Consider the following 23877-nt stretch of genomic DNA (forward strand, 5'->3'; position numbering starts at 1 on the left):
CCTTAAATGATACTTTCTTCGTCCACTTTTATTTGTCATGTTACAGTTTTCAAAAGTCAATTTGACTAATTTTCAAAGTCAAATTAGATTACATTAATTTAATATTTTAAACAAAAAAAAATCAAATATTCAAAAACTATACGAATAGTACTATAAATTGCATTTTTTTGCATATCAATATCACGAAAAAATACATCGTAAAATGTTAACCAAAGCTCTTATTGTTTGACTCTAAAAAAGGAAACCGTGGACCACTCTAAATTTTGAACTGTAAATTTATATACAGTCTCGTAATTAACGTTCCCAATCAAACTATACAAAACGTTCTGACAAAGTCTCCCAATTAAAATAAACAAGGTGAATTTCTCAAAATATTACTGCTTCCATGAATTAATGGCTTAGTTGACTTGGATTGTTTTTATCAATGGAGCATTACTCTTTCTTTTAAGATCAAAATCTTACACGAGGGCATTGAAAATAGAACAAGGTGTATTGGCTTATTAAGCTTGTATTCTTAATTGTCAGATAAAAAACATATTTGGAAGATGTAGTTAATCCTTAAACCATCACGTCTCAAATACAAAAATCACTTACAAGCTGAATTGTGACATTACGCTAGTACTATCTGAACACAATCTTGCATACACCACTATGCATCAGAGTGCACCAATGTTATGTGTGAATAGATTTATACACATACAGTGAGACCTGATAAACAATGGAAAGTGTGTCAATAAAGTCGATATATTGAATAAAATAGGATCATATTATTATTGACATAAATTATAATAAAAATGCTTAAATAGTGTTATATGGGTCTGATTATCTCTCTAGTCTCCCCCTAAAAGGCAATCTCTTGGACAAAGCTCGCCCACCTCAATTGATTCCAAAAGCCAAAGGCCCCTGGACCCACTTGTTCAACCTCCCTGTTGCTTGACTCCACCAGAATCATCAGCTACCACAAGATAATGAAACAACTTTTCCTACCCATTAACTTGTCTCCACGTGTCGCCTGTGGATTCTCTCCCCACTTGATAGTTGCCTAGTTGTCATTTTCCCTCCTTTGCCCCTCCACATTTCACAGTGCCCCATAAGTCTCCAGCATTCTTGCTCAACTTCACTACTCCAACTACAAGTTTTACAACACAAAATAGAGAGCAAGAAAGAAAAGAAAAGAGAAACCAAAATTAGTCAGTCCAATGTTGAAAAAAGAGAAGAGTGGGGGGTTTGATGGAAGTAGCAACAATTGGGCAAGGGTGTGTGACAGTTGCCATTCCGCAACATGTACTGTTTACTGTCGGGCGGATTCCGCCTATTTGTGTGCAGGCTGTGATTCCCGCATACATGCAGCAAGTCTCATGGCTTCTCGCCACGAGCGTGTATGGGTTTGCGAAGCCTGCGAGCGTGCCCCTGCAGCCTTTCTTTGCAAAGCGGATGCTGCCTCACTTTGTGCCTCTTGCGATGCTGACATCCATTCTGCAAACCCCTTGGCACGTCGTCACCACCGTGTCCCAATTATGCCCATTCCAGGTAGCCACCATTTCTTTTTTCACACACAACATATATACTCCTACATGTCAAAAATTTCAATAAATATGACTTCTAAACCATAATTTCAAAAATTTAAAAATTGAATCCATCAAACTTAAATTCTAAATTAGTCTCTGATTCAAATATCCAGGAACCCTCTATGGTCCTCCAGCTGTTCACACCGTTAGCGGTGGTTCTATGATGATCGGTCGGACCACAGGGGAAGGCACGGAGGATGACGGATTCTTGAGTTTGACTCAAGATGCAGATGATACAACCATAGATGAAGAAGATGAAAATGAAGCAGCTTCATGGTTATTGTTGAATCCTCCTGTTAAGAATAACAATAAGAACAACATTAACAATAACAACAACAATCAAAATAACTATGGGATGTTGTTTGGTGGGGAAGTAGTGGATGATTACTTGGATCTTGCAGAGTATGGAGGGGATAGTCAATTTAACGATCAGTACAGTGTTAATCAGCAGCAACAACATTACTCTGTTCCTCAGAAGAGCTATGTTGAAGATAGTGTTGTGCCAGTTCAGAACGGACAGCGAAAATCTCTGATTCTTTACCACCAACCGCACCAACAACAACAACAACAACAACAACAAAGTCACCACCTGAATTTTCAGCTTGGAATGGAGTATGACAATTCTAACACTGGATATGGTTACCCTGCTTCTTTGAGTCACAGTGTAAGTTTTCTTCACTTTATCGATATACCTCACTTTGTGAGTTGTCTTACGAAGCTACTACTCTGTGCAACCTCAGTTTTTTTAACACTTCTTTTTAGCTTCCGAATTACTTTTTCCAGCACTTCGTCCTTTTTCAACAGAGGATTTGTCATTTTAGGTGCCCATTTGCTATTATGGTTACCTTTACATACCTAAACTGACCCTTGAACTTTTGTCGTATTAAACTTTACCTAAGGTTATGCTCTTTCCCAAATAAACAAAGATGTTTAGATTCTTCTTCACCTTCCTTGACATTGAAATAACGTGTAATTTAGCAACTCTTAACAATTATCCTTTATATTCAAGTTATAAATAGTAATTCACTATAATGTTTAAACTGCTCCAATTCATGTATGCTACTGTTTAACCGTGTTCTCAAGATTCTTTGATAAAACTTATCCTCAAGGGTGGAAATTCTAAGAATCTTTACCTTTTCAGCTTCTCCATTGGGTTTCTTTTGACACTTGATTTAACACAAGGTTACCATGTTTATGTTAATAATCAGCGACATGCTACACAGATGTTGCTGTTGCTTTATGTGCAGATCCTTAGGATAAATCTTGTAGTCTAGCTAGTCTGTTTTCTTGAATGGACCAAGGAATTTTTATGGATCTAACTTATATATACTAATATTATAAAAATAATTACACTTAAATGTATTTTAACATGTTTTTTCACATAGCTAATTTCACTTTCTATGGACAGTTAACTATAATTATCTTTTTAAGTGATACATGAATAGGGAAGTTGACCACTCATGTTTTTGTTGTCTTTATGTATCATCAGGTTTCCATTTCGTCGATGGATGTCAGTGTTGTTCCAGAATCTGCACTAAGTGAAACTTCAAACTCTCATCCACGACCTCCAAAAGGGACCATCGATCTGTTCTCAGGCCCTCCAATTCAGATACCTCCCCAGCTTACTCCAATGGACAGAGAAGCCAGAGTCCTACGGTACAGAGAGAAGAAGAAGAATCGTAAATTTGCGAAAACCATAAGGTATGCTTCAAGAAAAGCCTATGCAGAAACAAGGCCAAGAATCAAAGGTCGATTTGCAAAGAGAACGGACATAGAGGCTGAAGTAGACCAGATGTTCTCCACACAATTAATGACAGACAGCAGTTATGGAATTGTCCCTTCATTCTGAATGCAACAAAGAGAAGATCAACTACAAGCCCCTAAACCTAGAATTAATATTGTATCTCTTACGTCATTATCGATCTAAGGCTATTGGATAATGAGAAATGTACTGCAGCAGTTTTCCACAGAGGATTTGTTAAATTCTCTGCTTTGTTGTATATGTAAAAAGAGTTCTTCCTTGTAGACCACGCTGTAGTCAATATGTACAATTTTTCTCAGAAAGAAGTAAAGAAACAGCTCCTCCAGTGTGAAGGGATTGACCCAACAAGACAAAAAGTACTAGTTCCGCAAGAAGCAAAGAGTTGACTGCAGTAACAAGGAGTGTGGTGGGATGGATGAGACATCAACAACCTTAACCAGAAGTCTCGGGTTAATGGAAAAACTTTTACTAAGAAATGCTTACCTCCTTAGTGGACCTACCTGACACATAGATAGATACTGGATGCCTAAAGGGAAAAAGAAAAAAGAGAAGAAGAATTGACTGCATATAACTTTTCCACATTAAAAGAACTCAGTGCAGCCACAAGTAATGGGAAAAGCAAAATTACCGACGACCTCCCGATGCTCAATGGCTGTATATGACATTGTGTGCTGGTGCAATATAATTGAAGCTGAGTTCTGCTGTCTGCTTTCTGCTTTCCCCTGTGGTCATCTTATTGTTGGAACATACTCTTTTTGGATGACATATAATGTTCATCAATACCTGCTTTTGGTCCAGGGCCTCTTCCTAGATTCTCCTTCAATACAATGAATATCCCATCACTGAAGATAAAGAATAAAAGGTCCACTTCTCCAAGGATAGGAAAGCACAATATTTTTGCCGAAAATGGTACTGCATAAGCGTAAGCAAAATACTGCTATGATCATCAAACTTTTAGTTGTAATGACAGAATCAAGGTACACGATATCCCTAAAACAGCTAACATACAGCTTCTAATTTGTAATCAGCAAGGAAATATGTAATTTGCTCAAAGAAAAAGAAGCACTTTAGTGGGTGGTGAAAGGAAAACTAAAGGCGATAGAAGCAAGGGGGACTGGGGAACGACATCTGTTAAGCTAATGAAAAATCTCTAAGACCAATCATCTGTATTTACCCTTGCATCAAGTCAAACAACTACTAAAGTGATCCTCCTATCTTGGAATCTAAAGAGTTATCACTTCTATGTATCATCTATTTCATTAACTGTTTATATATAATCAACTAAAAGCATTTGGCAGTAGGAAAATTACTTGATTCAACAAACTGGTGTTGTCAAAAGCAAAAGGTAAGAAGAGCAACCAGGGTATGGTAGGGTTTTAAGTGCAAAGTGCAATTAAAAAGCACACGTTAATGAAGGAGACGAAGATGATGAAGTATGTAAAAATAAACACAAACAAGCATTTATATGGACTAAGGAATTGAGAATAAAATTGCAAACATAATAAAAACATGTCAATAAAGTTCAAAGTCATTTTTTTATTCCGTTGCAAAGATGCAAATTTAAGTTTCTAATTCAATTTTATTGACTAATTTGCTTTGATAAAGTATTTTATTGACCTATTTTGAATCACTAACATTTTTCCTTAATGTTTTCTTAACAAGTGATGTATCACTTCGCTTTGTAATTAGTTTTTAGCTTGCCCACTTCAAAATCATTATAAATTACTTAAACTTATTAAGAAGCAATTAGTTGGCTGTCTTTCTAAGGCACAGACCTCACACTGCCTAAGCAACGCAGAACACCAGGTCTGCGATGCATCTAGCTTCAAGGTTTATGCATTTTTTTTTTTGAAACTGGTAACATTGTATTCCTCAGCATTAAGGGCTATGCTGGCCACCTCCAAAAGTGTTAGTTACATAGAAAAACCAACAAAAAAACAGGACTACTTACAAAGCTCCTATGAAATCCACTAGTTGAATTTCTTCATCTATGTTCATTTCTTTACACCAAAAACCTAAAGTGGTAATTACTTTCCACTTAATCTTCTCTATAGTGCATTCTTTCCCTACAAAAATTCTTTGATTTCTCTCCTTCCAAATGATCCACCAGATACAAGCAGGTACTGTTCTCCACCACCTCCGCTGGCTCTTACTACCTCCCCTTCTGACCCAACTACTTTCCTCATGTGCACTTCTAACAAATTGCTCATAATCCAACTTCAAAAGGAAAGAGGTGTGCTTAGAATAGAATCTTCTCCATCTACATCAAGCATACATGACTTATTAGGCTCAGTTATTTCTGAACTACTCTACTTACTACCAAAACAGTTTACCACTAAAAAGGAGGTATTCAATGGCCTCAAAAGTATCAATAATCAAAAGACAATGTCCTTTTATCAGTCTTAAGCTGAAGGAAAGCATATTGCACTTTAGCCTTTTTTTGATGTGAAGCAGTCACTGAAAAAGTAACAAGGCAAGATCCAGCTTATCTAGGAAAAAGGTGAAAGTGTAAGGAGGTAAGAACTTTGTGGCTAAGAAATTTCATCCAAGAATGGCTTGGACGTTCACTTTTAGGTCTTTTTTGATCATTGGGTACTTTTAGTATCCAATTCTGCACTGCTATTCGTTGAACAGAAGAACCTTTATCCACCTCACAACTCACTAGCAAAGAAAAAGAATACTCATTAATGTGTCACGACCAATATTATTTTGCTCAGTTATTTCTGCACTACTCTATTTACTACCAAAACAGTTTACCACTAAGAACTACTATCAATAAAGATAGTTGCTGCTCTCTTCATACTTGTTTGCAGGTTAATAAGTTGCTCATCTATCTTTAGCAATGCATGTGATCCAATTCATTGAATTTCAAGTCACAGTAAACCGTGAAGCATACTACTAGGAGGTATTCATGGCCTCAAGCCCTCAACAGAAATTAGTAATCAAATTATGCAACTGATTGAACAAGACGAATAAGGAAAGCATATTAAACCTTTTTTGATGTGAAGTAGTCATTGAAAAAGTAACAAGGCAAGTTTCAGCTTATCGAGGAATAAGATGAAAGTGTAAGGAGGTAAGAACTTTGTGGCTAAGAAATTTCATCCTAAAATGGCTTGGACATTCACTTTTTGGTCCTTTTTGATAATTGGGTACTTTTAGTATCCAATTCTGCACTGCTATTCATTGAAGAGAAGAACCTTTAACCACCTCACAACTCACTAGCAAAGAGAAAGAATACTCATCAATGTGTCACGGCCAATATTATTCCCACCCAGAATAAACGGACAAACAACTCAGATTGTTTGAGTTATTCCTGGGTCCTTCATCGTGCAAATTTGCTGCTCGAGATTATATCGTACACACACACACAAGGTGGTGTCCAGAATGCTCAACTCAATGGCGAACCCAGGATTTTCATTAAGAGGGTTAAAAAATATGACGAAATAAATACACAAGTCAAGAGAATTCAACATCCACTATATATACTTAAAAATAATTTTAACCGTGTACATACAAAATAATTTTCCAGCGAAGGGGATTCGAACCCTCTTGCCCTTTCCTGGCTCGACTCCCTTGCTACCTCCCACCAGCACGGTTTTCAAATTATTCCGCTCACCAAGATTTAGGCAAATCGGAAAAATCTGTGTAATGTCGTCTCTGCTGGAATTTGAAGGTTTTTATCCCAACCAAGGGAGAGAACAAAACCATATTACCTAAAGATAATTTTATTGGTCGTTTTACATATTATGTGAAGGTGTGAACCAAGGAAACGCACACATAAGGCTTCCTCATTTTAGATTGTATCAGTTGAGGGTCAAAGTTTGCACCTGGAGGACAATCCTAACAAATATTCTATAGATATGGTTTAAAAGAGAATGTAGCACTTTACTTTATTCTTTTGTGGATCAAGAATCTTAAGAAAAAGTGAAAAGAGCATATTCCATCTCACAAGAACATTGAAGTTATCCTGGACCTGTTGTGTTCCACAGAAGTAACCAGAGAAAGGCTAAACTTTCAAGTTTGAGATCCCTCCTATTCCATGGGTACTTTATGTATCTATTTCTGCTCTGCCATTTGCTGAGTCACAGCACTTTTTCTACAGCTCATAAATGCCAAGCAATCCACTTGTGATTCCTATGCTTATAAAATTACTAGTTTTTGGAGGTAGAGTCCTGAGAAAAAGTGAAAAGAGTAGGTTCCACTTAAGTCACCTGAGCACAGCTAAGCCTTTTAAGCTTTGAGGTCCCTAAGATTACAAGGGAACTTTAGCTATCTATTTCTGCTCTGCCATTTGCTGAGCCACAGGTTTTTTTTTCCCACAACTCATAAATGCTAAGCAATCCACCATGGAGCAATTCTTGTGATAGCTATGCTTAAAAAATTATTAAACAAAAACAAAACAATTTCCAGTGATTTTCTAATTAATGCGAAAATATCGAACTTCATTTCTGGTTGATTACACAACAATGTCCAGATACAACAATCTTATTATTGTGAGTGAACAACTAATTTCGAGCAAGTTTGCTAGTCGAGATTGTGCCTTACAGAAACACATAGTGAGGCCAGGCTACGCAGCTTGATTAAGTCACCAGGTACCTACTACCTCCAACCGGCTCTACAAGTATCGAATAATTATGTCCACCAAGATTTAGGCAAATGCGAAAAATTCTAGTAGCGTCACCTCTGTTGGGATTTGTACCTTGGTACCCAAGGCTATATTCCAAGTCCTCAACTGCTAGGGGACACAGGCAAATCATATTGACTAAAGATAATTTTACTAGCCGTTATTTTTCATAATGTGCGAACGAAAGAAGCACACACACAGACGTAGGCAAGATTTCAACAAAAATGTTTCATCTTAGATTGTATCAGTTGACTGTCAAAGAATGCATACAGAGGCTAATCCAGGCTAATATTTTAAAGCATATAATTTAAAAGACAATGTAGAGCTTCTTTCTTTTAACTTTTGTGGATGAAGAGTCCTACCATAAAGGTGAAAAGAGTAGATTCTATTCAGCGAGAACATTGAAGTTGTTCCACAGAAGTCATTAGAGCCTGGCAAAGCCTTTCAAGTTTGAGGTCCCTCTTGATCCATGACACTTTAGTACCTATTTCTTCTCTTCCATTCGCTGAAAACCTGAAACTCAGCACTTTTTACAAAGCTCATATCTCAGTTTTTTGTGGGTGTGAGGCCTTTTCAGATCCTTAGGACTTTATGTATCTATTTCCGCAATGCCATTTGCCAAACATCATTACTTTTTTTATCTGGTTGACAGCCACAACAAAGATTCTTTCGTGCCATATCATCAATTTTATCCAATAATAGCATTAAGAGGTAAAATTGTATAAGCATTTCAAATTTGTGTATTTAGTGGGGAAAAAACTGAAAAATGCATTTGTCCTCTTTTTTATATACCAAGATGCATTTGTATGTAGTGTAATCCCTTTGTATATACCAAACAAAGATTCTTTCATGCCATGCCAAGATGCTCTACCTTAGAGGCAATTGTCCCTTTATAGATATCAAAAAACAATGAGAACAAACCTAGTTTAATCCCACAAGTGGGGTCTGGAGGGGGACAGATGTATGCAGAAATACCTTTGTGGGATAGAGAGATTGTTTCTGACAGACCTCGGCTAAAAAAGTGAAGTTATTCGGAAAAGGATTGCAGGAAGAAAAAAAAATGACAGCAAAATATCAAGCTACATGCAAAATAGAACAACAGATAGCAAAAACATTGACAAAAAAAATCTGTGATAACTAAATTAATACTAATAAATAGGGACAAAAGGATATGAGGTTAGCCCCCTGCCACTCCCAACTAATGACCGACCACATTCAGCTACCTACTAACCTTCTACCCTAATCCTCGATCGCCATACCCTCTTATCTAGGGACATGTCCTCAATAAGCTGAAGTGGTGTCATGTCTTGTCTTGTCTAATCAACTCCCCCCATTTCGTTTTTGGTCACCACTACCTCTCCTAACTCCTGCTACAACCAACCTCCTAATTAGCGTATCCGCACACCTCCTCGTCACATGCCCGAACCATCTCAATCTCACTTCCCTCATCTTGTCCGTCATGAATGTCATTCCCACCTTACCCCATATAGATTTGTTCCTGATCATGTTTCTCCCTTTATATATACCATTTCTAAAATTATGTGTACCTATATGAAGCTTGTATTCTTTATCAGAAAAAGACATATTTGGAAAAAGAAATAAATCCTTAAACCATCACATCTCAAATTCAAACAGACTTATAAGCTGAACCATAACAAACCGTAACAATAGATGTTAGTATCATATGTTCAAAACAATAAAGCAGAATATACGAAATAATCAGGAAAGAAAAATTTAACGAAAAATACAGAACTGTGAATTAATTATCCGAGCCCACAGAATTCGCTATGTGTCCTTAATAAGCCCTAGCCCCATATAAGAGATCTAAAAAGGTCATTTTCTTCTTTTCAATTTGTACGTGGTCATAAGAGACCATTTCCTCTCTATCATTAGATAAAAGATACATGTCAATATTCAAACACCAAATCAGTTGCCCAACATACATTTTTTCAATTTTGAAACAAGAACTTTCATCGTGTCTGTTGCAGCACCAATTAATTTCTTTTGATGTGGTGCTGAGTTTCTTTTCCTAATGTTAGTAGAGCATCAAAGTCTCAAGTCTTTCAAATGAGGTTTTCTATGACAAAGTTCCTCTATATTTTCTCAACTGCTATTTTCTTCTCCTTCCTACACCACTATTTTGAAATCATAGAAAGGGAAAACGTCAATATTATAGATGCTTATCAAAGTACTGAACTCTGAAGGGATCTTCCAAACAGTATAAATTCAACATGTGAAGTAAGCCTACGTATGCCAAACTCAGCAATTCTTACGATGAAACAAAAATAATCTTGCTCTCCAAGAACAAGACTTCCTAATTCTTCCACTCCACTACTATATATGACCTTTAAAGTATTCTTCCCGTTTAACCTGCTTAGGCATATGTTTTGATCATTTGGATTCTATTATGAGATTCAACGAGAATCACATCACGAGAGTATTCTAAAAACTGAAATTACAAAATCAATGTTTTCAATACCATACCATACAGGTCCGTACCATGCCCACCCCTAACAGTGAAAACCTAATAAACTATGGGAAGTGTGTCGGTATAGTCCACCCCTTAAAGGCAATCTCTTGAACAAAGCTCTCCCACCTCAATTGATTCCAAAAGCCCAAGGCCCCTGGACCCACTTGTTTCAACCTCCTTGTGGACTGACCCCACCTTCCGGCCCCACCAGAATCACCAGCCACCACAAGATAATGAAAAAACTTTTCCTACCCATTAACTTCCCTCCACATGTTGCCCTTGGATTCTCTCCCCACTTGAGAGTTGCCTACTGTTATTTTCCCTCCTTTCCCCCTTCATATTCCACAGTGCCCCATAAGTCTGCAGCATACCTGCTAAACTTCAGTATTCAAAGTACAACAGAAAATAGAGAGCAAGAAGAAAAAATAGGCCAAAAATAGTTCAATGTTGAAAAAGGAGAACAATGGGAGTTTTGATGGCAGCAGCAATTACTGGGCGAGGGTGTGTGACAGTTGCCGTTCAGTTACCTGTACCATTTACTGCCAGGCGGATTCTGCCTATTTGTGTGCAGGCTGTGACGCCCGCGTACATGCAGCAAGTCTGGTGGCTTCTCGTCACAAGCGTGTGTGGGTTTGTGAGGCCTGCGAGTGTGCCCCTGCAGCCTTTCTTTGCAAGGCGGATGCTGCCTCACTTTGTGCCTCCTGCGATGCTGACATCCATTCTGCCAACCCCTTGGCACATCGTCACCACCGTATCCCAATTATTCCCATTCCAGGTAGCCACCATTTTTCTTCACACAGACCATATATACTCCTACATGAGAAAAATAACAAAAAATTCAATATATATGGCTTCTAAACCATAATATCAAAAGTGTAATGTTTTAAATAATAAAAAACATAAAAATTGAACTCATCAAACTTAAATTCTAAATTTGGCTCTGATTCCAATCTCCAGGAACCCTTTATGGTCCTCCAGCTGTTGACACTGTTGGCAGTGATTCTATGATGATTGGTGGGTCCACGGGGGAAGGAACGGAGGATGATGGGTTCTTGAGTTTGACACAAGATGCAGATGATACGACTATAGATGAAGAGTATGAAGATGAAGCAGCTTCATGGTTGTTGCTGAATCATCCTGCTAAGGACAACAATAAGAACAACGTTCACAATAACAACAATCAAACTAGCAACTATGGTATGTTGTTTGGTGGGGAAGTAGTCGATGACTACTTGGATCTTGCAGAATATGGAGGGGATAGTCAGTTCAATGATCAGTACAATGTTAACCAACAGCAACAACATTACTCTGTTCCTCAGAAGAGCTATGGTGGAGATAGTGTGGTGCCCGTTCAGGACGGTCAGGGAAAATCTCTATTTTTTTACCACCAACAACAACAAAGTCACCACCTGAATTTTCAGCTGGGGATGGATTATGACAATTCTAACACTCGACTCGGTTACCCTGCTTCTATGAGTCACAGTGTATGTTTTCTTCACTTTATCCATATATCTCAATTCAAGCAATATGCACTTTCAATTCATGAGTTGTCTTAAAGAATCTTCACCTTTTTTGCTTTTCCTTCAGCTTTCTTTTGAAACTTGATTTAACACAACGTTACAACGTTCATGTTGTTAATCATTGACATCCTACACGGATGTTGCTGTAGTTTTATGTCCTGATCATCAAGATAAATCCTGCAGTCTTGCTAGTCTGTTTTCTTGAATGAACCAAGGAAATTTTTATGGATCTAAACTTTTATGCCTTATTTTTCAGATAACTGATTTCAATTTTCATGGACAATCAACTTTAGTTATCTTTTAAGTGATAGTTAACCGGAGCGATAACCCCTTTTGTTTTCTTTATCAGGTTTCTGTTTCGTCGATGGATGTCAGTGTAGTCCCAGAATCTGCACTAAGTGAAACTTCAAACTCCCACCCACGACCTCAAAAAGGGACCATTGACCTTTTCTCAGGCCCTCCAGTTCAGATACCTCCCCAGCTTACTCCAATGGACAGAGAAGCCAGAGTCCTACGGTACAGAGAGAAGAAGAAGAATCGTAAATTTGCGAAAACCATAAGGTATGCTTCAAGAAAAGCCTATGCAGAAACAAGGCCAAGAATCAAAGGTCGATTTGCAAAGAGAACGGACGTAGAGGCTGAAGTAGACCAGATGTTCTCCACACAATTAATGGCAGATAACAGTTATAGATTTGTCCCTTCATTCTGAATGCAACATAGAGAAGATTAACTAGAAGTCTCTAAACCTAGTATTACTAGTGTAACTCTTACATGATTATCAATATAACTAGCTCTTGAATAATTAAAAATGTTACTAAAGTAGTTCTCCGAAGAGAACTTGTTAAATTCTCTGCATTGTTGTATATGCAAAAGGAGTTCTTCCTTGTAGATCATGTTGCAGTCAGTACGTACAATTTTTCTGAGGAGAAAGCAAACAAAGAGCCCCTCCAGTGTAAATGGATTGACCTAACAAGACAAAAAGTAGTAGTTCTGCAAGAGCAAAGGATTGACTGCAGAATCAAGGAGGGGGTGGGGTGGATGAGAAATCTGCACCCTAAAACCTTTTGGTACAAAATTTTACCTCCTTAGTGGACCTACCCGGCACAAATTTAGATACCGGATGCCTAAAGGGAAAAGAAAAAAGAAAAAAGAAAAGAAGAATTGACCGCAGTTACCTTTTCCAAATAAAAAGAACTCAGTGCAACCACAAGTAATAGGAAAAGCACTATTACCAACAACCTCTGGATGCTCAGTGGCGGTATATGACATTGTGAGCTGGTGCAATATAATTGAAGCTCAATTCTGCTTTCTGCTTTCTGCTTTCCACTGTGGTCATCCTTTTGTTGGAACATACTCTTTTGGTCCAGGGCCTCTCCCTCATCTAGTGTTTGTCCCAGATTCTCTTTCAGCACAATAAATGACCCATCACTGAAGATAAAGAATAAAAGGTCCACTTCTCAAAGGATAGGAAAGCACTGATGCAATACTTTTTCCTAAAAATGGTAGTTCATAAGCACCATGTAAGAAAAATACTGCAATGATCAGCAAAAGTTTAATATTAAAATACAGTTTTTATTCTTTAATCAGCAAGGACATAGGTACTTTCCCTTCACCTTTACTGAAACTTAAAAGAGGAAAGTGCATCAAGGCAATTGACTACTAAAGTGATCATCCTATCTTGGGATCTAAAGGTTCTTTTTTTAACCCATTTCATTAATCGTTTATATATAATTAACCAAAAAAAACATGGCAGTATGAACATTACTGGATGCTGGACTGTGGACTCTAGTTCCTCCAACAGTGTCAAAAGCAAAAGGGAAGAAGAGCACCCCCAGGGTATGGTCAGGTTTTAAGTGCAAAGAACGATTAAAAAACACATGTCAGTGAAGGAAGACGAATATGAAGATGAAGAAATAAAAATAACCACAAACAAGCCATTATATGGACAAATGAACTGACAAAAAAATTGCAAGTGAAACATAAATAAAGAATAAAACATGTCAATCCAAGTTCAAAATCCGTTGCAAAGATGCAAATTTAAGTTTCTAATTCAATTTTATTGACTAATTTTGTTCACTAAGTTTCTAACTACCTGTTTTAATCATTAACATTTTTTCCATAACGTTTTCTTAACAAGTGATAAATGACTTTGCTTTATAATTATTTGTTCTTTGACTCTGTCAATGTGAGCTTGTTGGAATTATCGTCCTAAGCCCAGATAAAGAGAGGAGGGTTGCCGAAGCCCGAAGGTCAATCGGAAACAATTTCTATACCACATAAAGTTAGGGGTAAGATTGCATACATCTTACCCACCCCAGACCCCACTTGTGGGATTACATTGGATTTTTGTTGTTTTATAATTATTGTATATTATCGCCCTCTTCAAAACAAAACTTACAGGCATTATAAATTACTACTTACACTTATTAAGAAGCAATCAGTTGGCTGTCTTTCTAGGCACAGACTTACACTTAAGCACTGCCTAAACAACGCAATGTACTCTTTAACAAAATGCTACATAATCCAACAAGTTCTGTCGCAGCTACATAAATTGATAATCTTCTATCTTTTAGCAATCCATGTGATCCAGCTCATTGGATTTCCAGTCACAGTAAACCATGAGGCATAAAATGAGTAGGTATTCCATGGCTCCAACAGTATCAGTAATCAAACCACAATGTCCTTTTTATCACTTTTAAGCTGATACGGGGGACTCAAAGTATGCAACTGCCTGAACAAGACGCAGAAGGAAAGCATATTGCACTTTTACCTTTTCTGATGTGAAGTAATTGTCCTGCATATCAAGGAATAAAATGGAAATGTAGGTAAGAATTTTGTGGCTAAGAAATTTCATCCAAGATGGCATGGATGTCCACTTTTAGGTCCTTTTTGATCATTGAGTACTTTTAATATCCTATTCTGCACTGCTATTCGTTGGACAGAAGAACTTTTATCCACCTCACAACTCACTAGCAAAGGAAAAGAATACGCATCAATGTGTCACGGCCAATATTATTCGTGCCAGAATAAAGGACAAACAAGTCAAATTGTTTGAGATATTCCTGATCCAGACAACAGGATATTCAAGGTGCTCTACTATCTTATCCCGTTTAAATCATGTCCAATTACTTTTCAGGACTTCAACAAAGATGTCTCATTTTAAAAAGTATCAGTGGACTGTTAAAGGACCTGGAGCCTAATCTAAATCAGCATTTAAAAGCATATAGTTTATAAACAAATGTAGCACTTCCTACTTTTGTGGAGGTAGAGTCCTGAGAAAAAGTGAAAAGTGTAGGTTCCACGTAAGTCACCTGAGCACAGCTAAGCCATTCAAGTTTTAGGTCCCTCAGATTCCAAGGGAACTTTAGCTATCTATTTCTGCTCTGCCATTTGCTGAGCCTTAGCACTTTTTCCACAGTTCATAAATGTCAAGAAATCCACCATGGAGCAATTCTTGTGATACCTATATGCTTATAAAATTACTAGTTTTTGGGCAGGCATTTATCGCGCATCAGTGTGAAGTAATCTTCTTAAAACAACATACTATTAATATATAAAAGATGTGTTCCATTATAAAATTAAAATTTTAAATGTTTCAAGTTCATGAATATAATGAACGTTAATTATCTTTTGCAATTTAATTAAACCCACTTAAGTGATTCTTCTACCAGTTCGCTCCAAACTTGCTTTAGATCTTCATAACATCATAATAAGATTGAAGGGTTGCAACTCGTTGTCACTAAAATTAAAAGCGACTTCCACTACTTTTTTCTTCCACTACTCTTCTTTGAAGAAATTCCTTGATTTACCTCGCTATTTCTTAATGTAGTCTACTTTGCAGAAGTTCCTGGTTTTAGTAAAATGTACTCAGTTACAGAATCAAGCTTAAAGTTGATATTAAAAAAAATTCATAAAGAAGTCCATTGAATAATAACTCCGATTAAAACCTTTCTAATCCTTGGGTTACAAAGCAAAGGAAAATGAAGCATTAAGAAGAAGAACGTATCTTTAAGGTTCAAGGTCTATCACTACTTCTGTTAAATGAAATTCCAGACTTGGTATAAATTAATTTCATTTCATAGTAAATTGAGAAGCAAAATTACAATTTTGCTTTTTAAAAGATAGTTAAGTTATTTCAATTCCCTAAAATGACTTTTCCCCTGCAAATATATTTGCATTAGAACTTTTAACTAACTTAAGGGAAAATTTAATGAAAACTGACAAAAATATTTTATAATTGTGTTCCTATATTTTATAGGGACATCCAATTTTTGAGTTGGAGAAAATATTGAACCTAAACCTTTAAACTCTTAAGATGCAAATACAGGAAAAGTGAATTAGAGGTAAGAGACTTGAGTAAAGCAGTTAAGACAAAAGGAGACCAATTTCTATACTAAATTGATCTTATAAAACTCTTTTCCCGGAAAATTCCTATTTCTTGTCATTGCTAGACTTTATTTAGGGCAAAAGATTTATTGATGGTTCATTCCATTCCGAAGTTAGTAATGTTCATGAAGTTGGCGAACTTTCCTCTAAATAGCTTGTTTGGATGGTTGTTACCTAATGTATTGTAGTGTATTATGTTGTTAGTTTAAATATACTGTTGTTTTAGTGGTTTCTTAAATTTTAGAGTTAATGGTTAAAAAAACACCTGAACCATCACTTTTTTCGCGAGTTTCACACCCAAATTATGAGTTGTTCCCTTTTCCTACCTGAAATATCACTATAAATGTATTTGTTAAAGAATGACAAAAGTCCCACATCGGTGGTTAATGAGATGGGTGGACTCCTTATAAGGCTTGGGCAATCCTCCTCCCTTTGAGCTAGCTTTTGGGGTGTGAGTTAGGCCTAAGACCTATTTAACATGGTATCAGTTAATGAGATGGTTGGACTCCTTATAAGGCTTGGGCAATCCTCCTCCCTTTGAGCTAGCTTTTGGGGTGTGAGTTAGGCCTAAGACCTAATTTAACAGTATTAAAATACACCTCGGCACTGATTAAACTAGCTATTAGTTGTTCCCGGTGTGCACTTTCTATTATCACCCTCTTTCATTGCCATTTTTGAAGCCAATAGAAAAAATCTTTCCCACCTGAACTATCACTATCTACTCAAGTAGATGTTTTATTTATGAAACAATGTTATATGCATTCGGAGGCTAATCCAGATCAATATTTTAAAACATACAGTAAAGACAATGTAGAGCTTCCTAACTTTTTTGGATGAAGAGTCATACCATAAAGGTGAAAAGAGTAGATTCTATCTCAACAAGAACATTGAAGTTGTGGACCTGTGGATTCTCTTCCCACTTTGTAGTTGCCTACTGTTATTTTTCCTTCTACTCCACTTTCACATTTCACAGCACCCCATAAGTTTACAGCATACCTGCTCAAGTTCAGTATTCAAAGTACAATAGAAAATAGAGAGCAAGAAGGGAAAAAAAAAGTCAGTTCAATGTTGAAAAAGGAGAACAGTGGGGGTTTTGATGGCAGTAGCAACAACTGGTCAAGGGTGTGTGACAGTTGCCGTTCCACCCCATGTACCGTTTACTGCAGGGCAGATTCCACCTTCCTGTGTGCCGGCTGTGACGCCCGCATGCACGCAGCAAATCTGTTGGCTTCTCGTCATGAGCGTGTGTGGGTTTGCGAGGCCTGCGGACGTGCTCCTGCAGCCTTTCTTTGCAAGGCAGATGCTGCCTCACTCTGTGCCTCCTGCGACGCTGACATCCACTCTGCCAACCCCTTGGCGCGCCGTCACCACCGTGTCCCAATTATGCCCATTTTAGGTAGCCACACAAAAATTATACTCCTACATGTAAAAAATAACAAATATTTCAATAAATATGATTTTTGAACCATAATTCCAAAATGTATAGCATTAAGTTGCAAGAACATTTAAAGATTGAACCCATCAAACTTAAATTCTAAATTCGTCTTGATTCCACTTTCCAGGAACCCTTTATGGTCCTCCAGCTGTCGAAACCGTTGGCGGGCCCACAGGGGAAAGCACGGAGGATTATGGGTTCTTGAGTTTTACTCAAAATGCAGATGATATGACTGTAGATGAAGAAGATGAAGATGAAGCAGCTTCATGGTTGTTGCTGAATCCTCCTGTTAAGAAGAACAATAAGAACTTTGACAATGACCACAATAATCAAAATAACAACTATGGGATGTTGTTTGGTAGGGAAGTAGTTGATGACTACTTGGATCTAGCGGAGTATGGAGGGGTTAGTCAATTTAATGATCAGTACAGTGCTAATCAGCAGCAACAACATTACTCTGTTCCTCAGAAGAGCTACCGTGGAGATAGTGTTGTGCCAGTTCAGGAAGGACAGGGAAAATCTCTGATTCTCTACCACCAACAGCAGCAACAACAAAGTCATCACCTAAACTTTCAGCTGGGAATGGAGTATGACAATTATAACACTAGATATGGTTACCCTGCTACTATGAGTCACAGTGTGAGTTTTCTAATCTGTATCCAATATCTCACTTCAGGCAACATGCACTTTGACGAAATTCATGGACCAAGAAAAATTTTATGGATCTAAATTTGTATTCCTTATTTTTCAGATCACTGATTTCACTTTTTATGGACGAATAACTGTAGGTACCTTTTAAGTGATAGTTAATTGGAGTGATGACCACTTTTGTTTTCTTTATCTTGATGTATTCTCAGGTTTCCATTTCGTCGATGGATGTCAGTGTTGTCCCAGAATCTGCACTAAGTGAAACTTCAAACTCCCACCCACGACCTCCAAAAGGGAATATTGACCTTTTCTCAGGCCCTCCAATTCAGATACCTCCCCAGCTTACTCCAATGGACAGAGAAGCCAGAGTCCTAAGGTACAGAGAGAAGAAGAAGAACCGTAAATTCGAGAAAACCATAAGGTATGCTTCAAGAAAAGTCTATGCAGAAACAAGGCCAAGAATCAAAGGCCGATTCGCGAAAAGAACAGACGTCACTGAAGCAGACCAGATGCTTTCCACACAATTAATGGCAGATAGAATTTATGGAAATGTTCCTTCATAGCAATGAGTAGATCAACTATAAGTCCCTAAACCTAGTATTAATATTGTATCTTCAATCATTATCGATCAACTAGCTATTGAATAATGAGAATGTACTAAAATAGTTTTCCACAGAGGATTTATTAAATTCTCTGCATTGCTGTATATGTATAAAAAGTGTTCTTCCTTGTAGACCGCATTGCAGTCAATACGTACAATTTTCCTGAGGAGAAAGAAAAGAAAAAGGCCCTCCAGTGTAAAGGAATTGACTGCAATATCAAGGAGTGTGGTGGAATGAATGAGAAATTTGCATCCTAAACCAAAGGTCTTGGGTTAATGCAGGACCTTTTGGTATGAAGTGTTTACCTTCTTAGTGGACCTACCCGGCACAAACATAGATACAAGATGCCTAAAGGGAAAAGAAAAAACAAAAGAAGAATTGATTGCAGTTAACTTTTCCAAATTAAAAAAGAACTAAGTCCAGCCACAAGTAATGGGAAAAGCACTATTACCAACAACCTCTGGTTGCCCAGTTGTATATGACAATGTGTGCTGGTGCAATATAATTGAAGCTCACTTCTGCTTTCCACGGTGGTCATCTTTTTGTTGGAACATATCTTTTTGAATTTGATACATAATGTTCATCAATCGCTGCTATTGGTCCAGAGCCTTCCCCAGATTCTTTTTTCTTTTTTTGATGACAAGGGAAACCCGCAGCCGCTACCTTTTGGGTGCGCACAGGGTAAAAACCTCGCTCCTATGCAATAGCTCGCAAACCACATAGGAGAGGTAACCCGCACTAGGCAAGCCTGGTGCGACGAGCTCGACCCAGAAGGCAAACTCCTTGCTTTTGCTAGCAAGGGGTTTCGAACTTGAGACCTCCAACATGGAAGTCCCAAGCTCAAACCACTGGGCCACCCTGAAGGGTTTCCCCAGATTCTCCTTCAGTACAATGAATGTCCCATCACAGATAAAGAATAAAAGGACCACTTCTCCAAGGATAGGAAAGCACGGATGCAATATTTTTGCCTAAAAATGGTAGTCCATATGCACCGTGTAAGCAGGATATCACAATGATCATCAAAAAATTTAGTTTAATGACAAAATCAAGGTACATGATATCCCCAAAACAGCTAAAAATACAGCTTCTAATTTGAAATCGGCAAGGAAATAGGTAATTTCCTCAAGATATATAAGAAGCACTCTAGTCAGTTGTGAAAGGAAAATTTAAGGCAATAGAAGTAAGGGGAACAACATGGGATAGATGGATAAAACTATTGAATTAAGCTAGTGAATTTATCTAAGACCAATCATCTGGATTTTCCCTTCACTTCTACTGAAACTTAAAAAGTGGAAAGTGCATCAAGACGATCAACTACTAAAGTGATCCTCCTATCTTGAAATCTTAAGTGTTCTCTGTTTCATTTATTTCATTAATTGTTTATATATAATCAACTTAAAATACATGGCAGTATGAACCTTACTGGATTCCACTGGGTTCTAGTTCCTGCAACAGAATGGTGTTGTCAAAAGCAAAAGGGAAGAGCACCCCCAGGGTATGGTTGGAATTTAAGTGCAAAAAAGGGTTAAAAAGCACACGCTAGTGAAGGGAGATGGAGATGAAGAAACACAAATAAAAATAAACAGAACCAAGAAGTTATATGGACAAAGGAAATGAGAAAAAAATTGCAAGTGAAACATATATGAAGAATAAAATCATTTTAAAGTTTATTCAGTTGCACAAATGCAAACTTAAGTTTCTAATTCTCTACTGAATTTCTAACTCACTGTTTTTAATTTTTTAATAAGTGATATATGAATTGCTTTTTAATTATTGTTTAGTGTCACCCACTTCAAAATAGAATTTACAGGCCTTATAAATTACTTAAATTTTTTAAGAAGCAATTAGTTAGCTGTGTTTTTGTAGGCACACGCCTTACACTTGAGCACTGCCTGAGCAACAACAAGCAGCTAGCCTGCGATGCATCTAGATTCGAGGTTTAAGCATGCCTTATGAGCACTTCTAACATATTGCTACGTAATCCAACATCACCCTGGTATTAATAAGTTCTATCTAGTTCAATTACTGAATACTTTTGTTTAGCAGAAATCAAAAGGGCAAAAGGTATTTATAAATACAGCTGCTTTACAAACAAGCCCCAAAAAGATGTAGCTTACATAAATGACTTGGGTTGCTTTAATAGATTCTCAGCCATTATTTGGCTCATTTATTTCTGCACTAATCTATTTACTACCAAAACAGCTTAACACTAAGAAATATCAATAAAGATACTTGCTCATCTCCTCATACTTGTTTGCAGGCTAATAAATTGTTAATCTATCTTTAGCAATCCCTGTGATCCAGTTCATTCAATTTCCAGTTACAGTAAACTGTGAAGCATAAGATGAGGAGGTATTCCATGGCCTCAACAGTATCAGAAATCAAAACAGAGTGTACTTTTATCAGTCTTGAGCTAATACCAGGTTTACAACATATGCAACTGATTGAACAAGACGCAAAAGGAAAGCATATTGTACTTTTACCTTTTTTTGATGTGAAGTAGTCATTGATAAAGTAACACGGCAAGTTCCAGCTTATCGAAGAATACGATGAAAATGTAAGGAGGTAAGAACTTTGTGGCTAAGAAATTTCATCCAAGAATGGCTTGGACATTCACTTTTAGGTCCTTTTTGATCATTGGGTACTTTTAGTATCCAATTCTGCACTGCTATTAGTTGAACAAAGAACCTTTATCCACCACACAACTCACTAGCAAAGAAAAAGAATACTCATCAATGTGTCACTGCCAATATTATTCCTGCCAGAGTAACGGACAAACAACTCATTGTTTGAGATATTCCTGATCCAGATATAGTTGATATAATTTAATTAACAACAGGATATTCAAGGTGCTCTACTATCTTATACTCCCTTTTAAATCATGTTCAATTACTTTTCAGTGCCTCAACAAAGATGTCTCATTTTAAAAGGCGTCAGTTGACTGTCAAAGGACCTGAGGCTAATCTAAACCAGCATTTAAAAGCATATAGTACTATAGTAGTAGTTTATACAAAAATGTAGCACTTTTTGCTTTTGTGGAGGTAGAGTCCTGAGAAAAAAGTGAAAAGAGAAGGTTTCACTTAAGTCACCTGAGCACAGCTAAGCTTTCAAGTTTGAGGTCCCTCAGATTCCAAGGGAATTTTAGCAATCTATTTCTGGTCTACCATTTGTCTGAACGTCAGCACTTTTTCTGCAACTCATAAAAGCCAAGCAATCAACCGTGGAGCAATTTTAGTGATTCCAACTCAATAAAATTATTAAAGCGATAAAACAACCTTTAGTGATTTCCTAATTCAATGTGAAAACACAAACTACATTGCTGGTTCATTCGACAACAAAATCCAGATATAGTAATCTTATTTCTTGTATATGAACAACTAACTTTGTACTAGTTTGCTGCTCGAGATTATATCGTATACACACACAAGGTGTTGTCCAAAATGCTCGACTCCCTCAACTACCTCTCAAAAGCACAGGTGTCAAATTATTCTGCCCACCAACATTTAGGCAAATGAGAAGAATTTGTGTCATATCCATATTAACTAATGATAATTTTACTTGTTTTACGTATTATGCCTCATTAAGATTGTATCATTGTTTCGGAGGATAATCCTAACCAATATTCTAAAGTTATGGTTTAAAAGAAAATGTAGCATTGTAGATTCTATCTCAGCAAGAACATTGAAGTTGTGGTCCTGAATTTTGGAAAGAAGTTACCAGAGCCTGGCTACGCCTTTCAACTTTGAGGTCCCTCTTGATCCATGGGCACTTTAGTACCTATTTCTGCCCTGCCATTCGCTGAAACTCAGCACTTTTAACACAGCCCACAAACACCAAGCATTCCATAATGGAGCAATTCTTGTTATTCCGACGTTCATAAAATCATTAAAGCAATAAAACATCTTTCAGATCCTTAGGACTTTATGTATCTATTTCTGCAATGCCATTTGCCAAACATCATTACCTTTTTTTTATCTGATTGACAGCCATAACAAAGATTCTTTCGTGTCATATCATCAATGTAGAATTAAGAGGGTAGCATACGCGGAATCAAGGCGGCTCAACCCTAAAACCCAAAAAAAAATACAAATCCTCCAAAGAACCAAAAACCCCAAATTCAGTTCAAAAAAGGAAATTCAAATACGAAAACATGTATAAAATGCACAAAACAGAAATAAATAATCGAGCAAGAGGCGAGATTAAACGAAGAACCAAAAGCTGGATAGAAGACGCAGACAAAAGATGAAGGAGCAACCTATCTGTATTTATTACTCCCTCCGTCCCTTTTTAGTTGTCTACTTTAGAAATGGCACACAGATTAAGGCAACAATGATTAGCACAGTGAAGTTACAATTTTACCCTTATGACAACTTTTCACTTTAAAATTACAACCACTTATTTGAATTCAAGTGAAATAAATTGGAGGAAAACAACATACACTTTTACAATTTTCAAGAAATGCAAATAAGGATATAATAGGAAAAAATTTGTTGTCCTTTCTTGATTTGTCAAAATGCTAGGGACAACTAAAAAAGGAAATATGGACAAGTAAATAGGGACGGAGGGAGTATAATGAGAAGCACCGTAATAAGCACGCTAAGTAAAATGTTAGAAGCACCGTTATAAGTACGCTAAGAAAAATGTTACTAGTAAGTAGTAAATATCGTATTGTGAGAAGCACCGTAATAAGTAGAATATAAAAAAATTATGTATTTAGTGTTACTATTAATTTTTTTAAAAAAAAATTATAGTTTGTTGGTAATTATTATGCATATATATTTTTGAAAATGTTATTATTGATGTAATTATAATGTAAAATAGTAGATAATTATTGATGTAATTAAAATTAAAAATAGATGATA

General features: G+C 36.9%; 3 protein-coding genes and 2 long non-coding RNA genes across 5 annotated transcripts; 3 read left to right on the forward strand and 2 right to left on the reverse strand.

Moving 5' to 3' along the window:
- Positions 1–824: 824 nt before the first annotated feature.
- Positions 825–4043, forward strand: LOC125846698 (zinc finger protein CONSTANS-LIKE 2-like). Its single transcript, XM_049526270.1, has 3 exons — positions 825–1530; positions 1682–2232; positions 3058–4043. Exons 1-3 carry the CDS (start codon positions 1200–1202, stop codon positions 3415–3417), a joined length of 1242 nt encoding a protein of 413 aa, XP_049382227.1. The 5' UTR covers positions 825–1199; the 3' UTR covers positions 3418–4043.
- Positions 2999–17309, reverse strand: LOC125846701 (uncharacterized). Its single transcript, XR_007444381.1, has 5 exons — positions 17178–17309; positions 13177–13476; positions 10952–11561; positions 3959–4147; positions 2999–3219 (listed from the first exon to the last, which is right to left on the reverse strand). It is a non-coding gene; the product is annotated as an uncharacterized LOC125846701 (long non-coding RNA).
- On the forward strand, positions 10831–12653 carry LOC125846699 (zinc finger protein CONSTANS-LIKE 2-like). The gene is made up of 3 exons (XM_049526271.1): positions 10831–11199; positions 11382–11908; positions 12294–12653. Exons 1-3 carry the CDS (start codon positions 10869–10871, stop codon positions 12651–12653), a joined length of 1218 nt encoding a protein of 405 aa, XP_049382228.1. The 5' UTR covers positions 10831–10868.
- Positions 17310–17387: 78 nt separating the features above from the next.
- LOC125846700 (zinc finger protein CONSTANS-LIKE 2-like) lies at positions 17388–19216 on the forward strand. The gene is made up of 3 exons (XM_049526273.1): positions 17388–17726; positions 17893–18404; positions 18623–19216. Exons 1-3 carry the CDS (start codon positions 17396–17398, stop codon positions 18974–18976), a joined length of 1197 nt encoding a protein of 398 aa, XP_049382230.1. The 5' UTR covers positions 17388–17395; the 3' UTR covers positions 18977–19216.
- Positions 19217–19882: 666 nt separating this feature from the next.
- On the reverse strand, positions 19883–23092 carry LOC125846702 (uncharacterized). Its single transcript, XR_007444382.1, has 3 exons — positions 22105–23092; positions 21499–21724; positions 19883–19983 (listed from the first exon to the last, which is right to left on the reverse strand). It is a non-coding gene; the product is annotated as an uncharacterized LOC125846702 (long non-coding RNA).
- Between the last annotated feature and the right edge of the window lie 785 nt (positions 23093–23877).

The sequence above is a fragment of the Solanum stenotomum genome, chromosome 12, assembly GCF_019186545.1.
Source record: "Solanum stenotomum isolate F172 chromosome 12, ASM1918654v1, whole genome shotgun sequence".
NCBI lineage: Eukaryota > Viridiplantae > Streptophyta > Magnoliopsida > Solanales > Solanaceae > Solanum > Solanum stenotomum.

Coding starts and splice junctions, on each gene's coding strand:
- LOC125846698 (XM_049526270.1), top strand. CDS start 1,200: ATGTTGAAAAAAGAGAAGAGTGGGGGGTTTGATGGAAGTAGCAACAAT. Junction 1,531..1,681: donor CCCAATTATGCCCATTCCAG/GTAGCCACCATT, acceptor TCAAATATCCAG/GAACCCTCTATGGTCCTCCA. Junction 2,233..3,057: donor CTGCTTCTTTGAGTCACAGT/GTAAGTTTTCTT, acceptor ATGTATCATCAG/GTTTCCATTTCGTCGATGGA.
- LOC125846699 (XM_049526271.1), top strand. CDS start 10,869: ATGTTGAAAAAGGAGAACAATGGGAGTTTTGATGGCAGCAGCAATTAC. Junction 11,200..11,381: donor CCCAATTATTCCCATTCCAG/GTAGCCACCATT, acceptor TCCAATCTCCAG/GAACCCTTTATGGTCCTCCA. Junction 11,909..12,293: donor CTGCTTCTATGAGTCACAGT/GTATGTTTTCTT, acceptor TTTCTTTATCAG/GTTTCTGTTTCGTCGATGGA.
- LOC125846700 (XM_049526273.1), top strand. CDS start 17,396: ATGTTGAAAAAGGAGAACAGTGGGGGTTTTGATGGCAGTAGCAACAAC. Junction 17,727..17,892: donor CCCAATTATGCCCATTTTAG/GTAGCCACACAA, acceptor TCCACTTTCCAG/GAACCCTTTATGGTCCTCCA. Junction 18,405..18,622: donor CTGCTACTATGAGTCACAGT/GTGAGTTTTCTA, acceptor ATGTATTCTCAG/GTTTCCATTTCGTCGATGGA.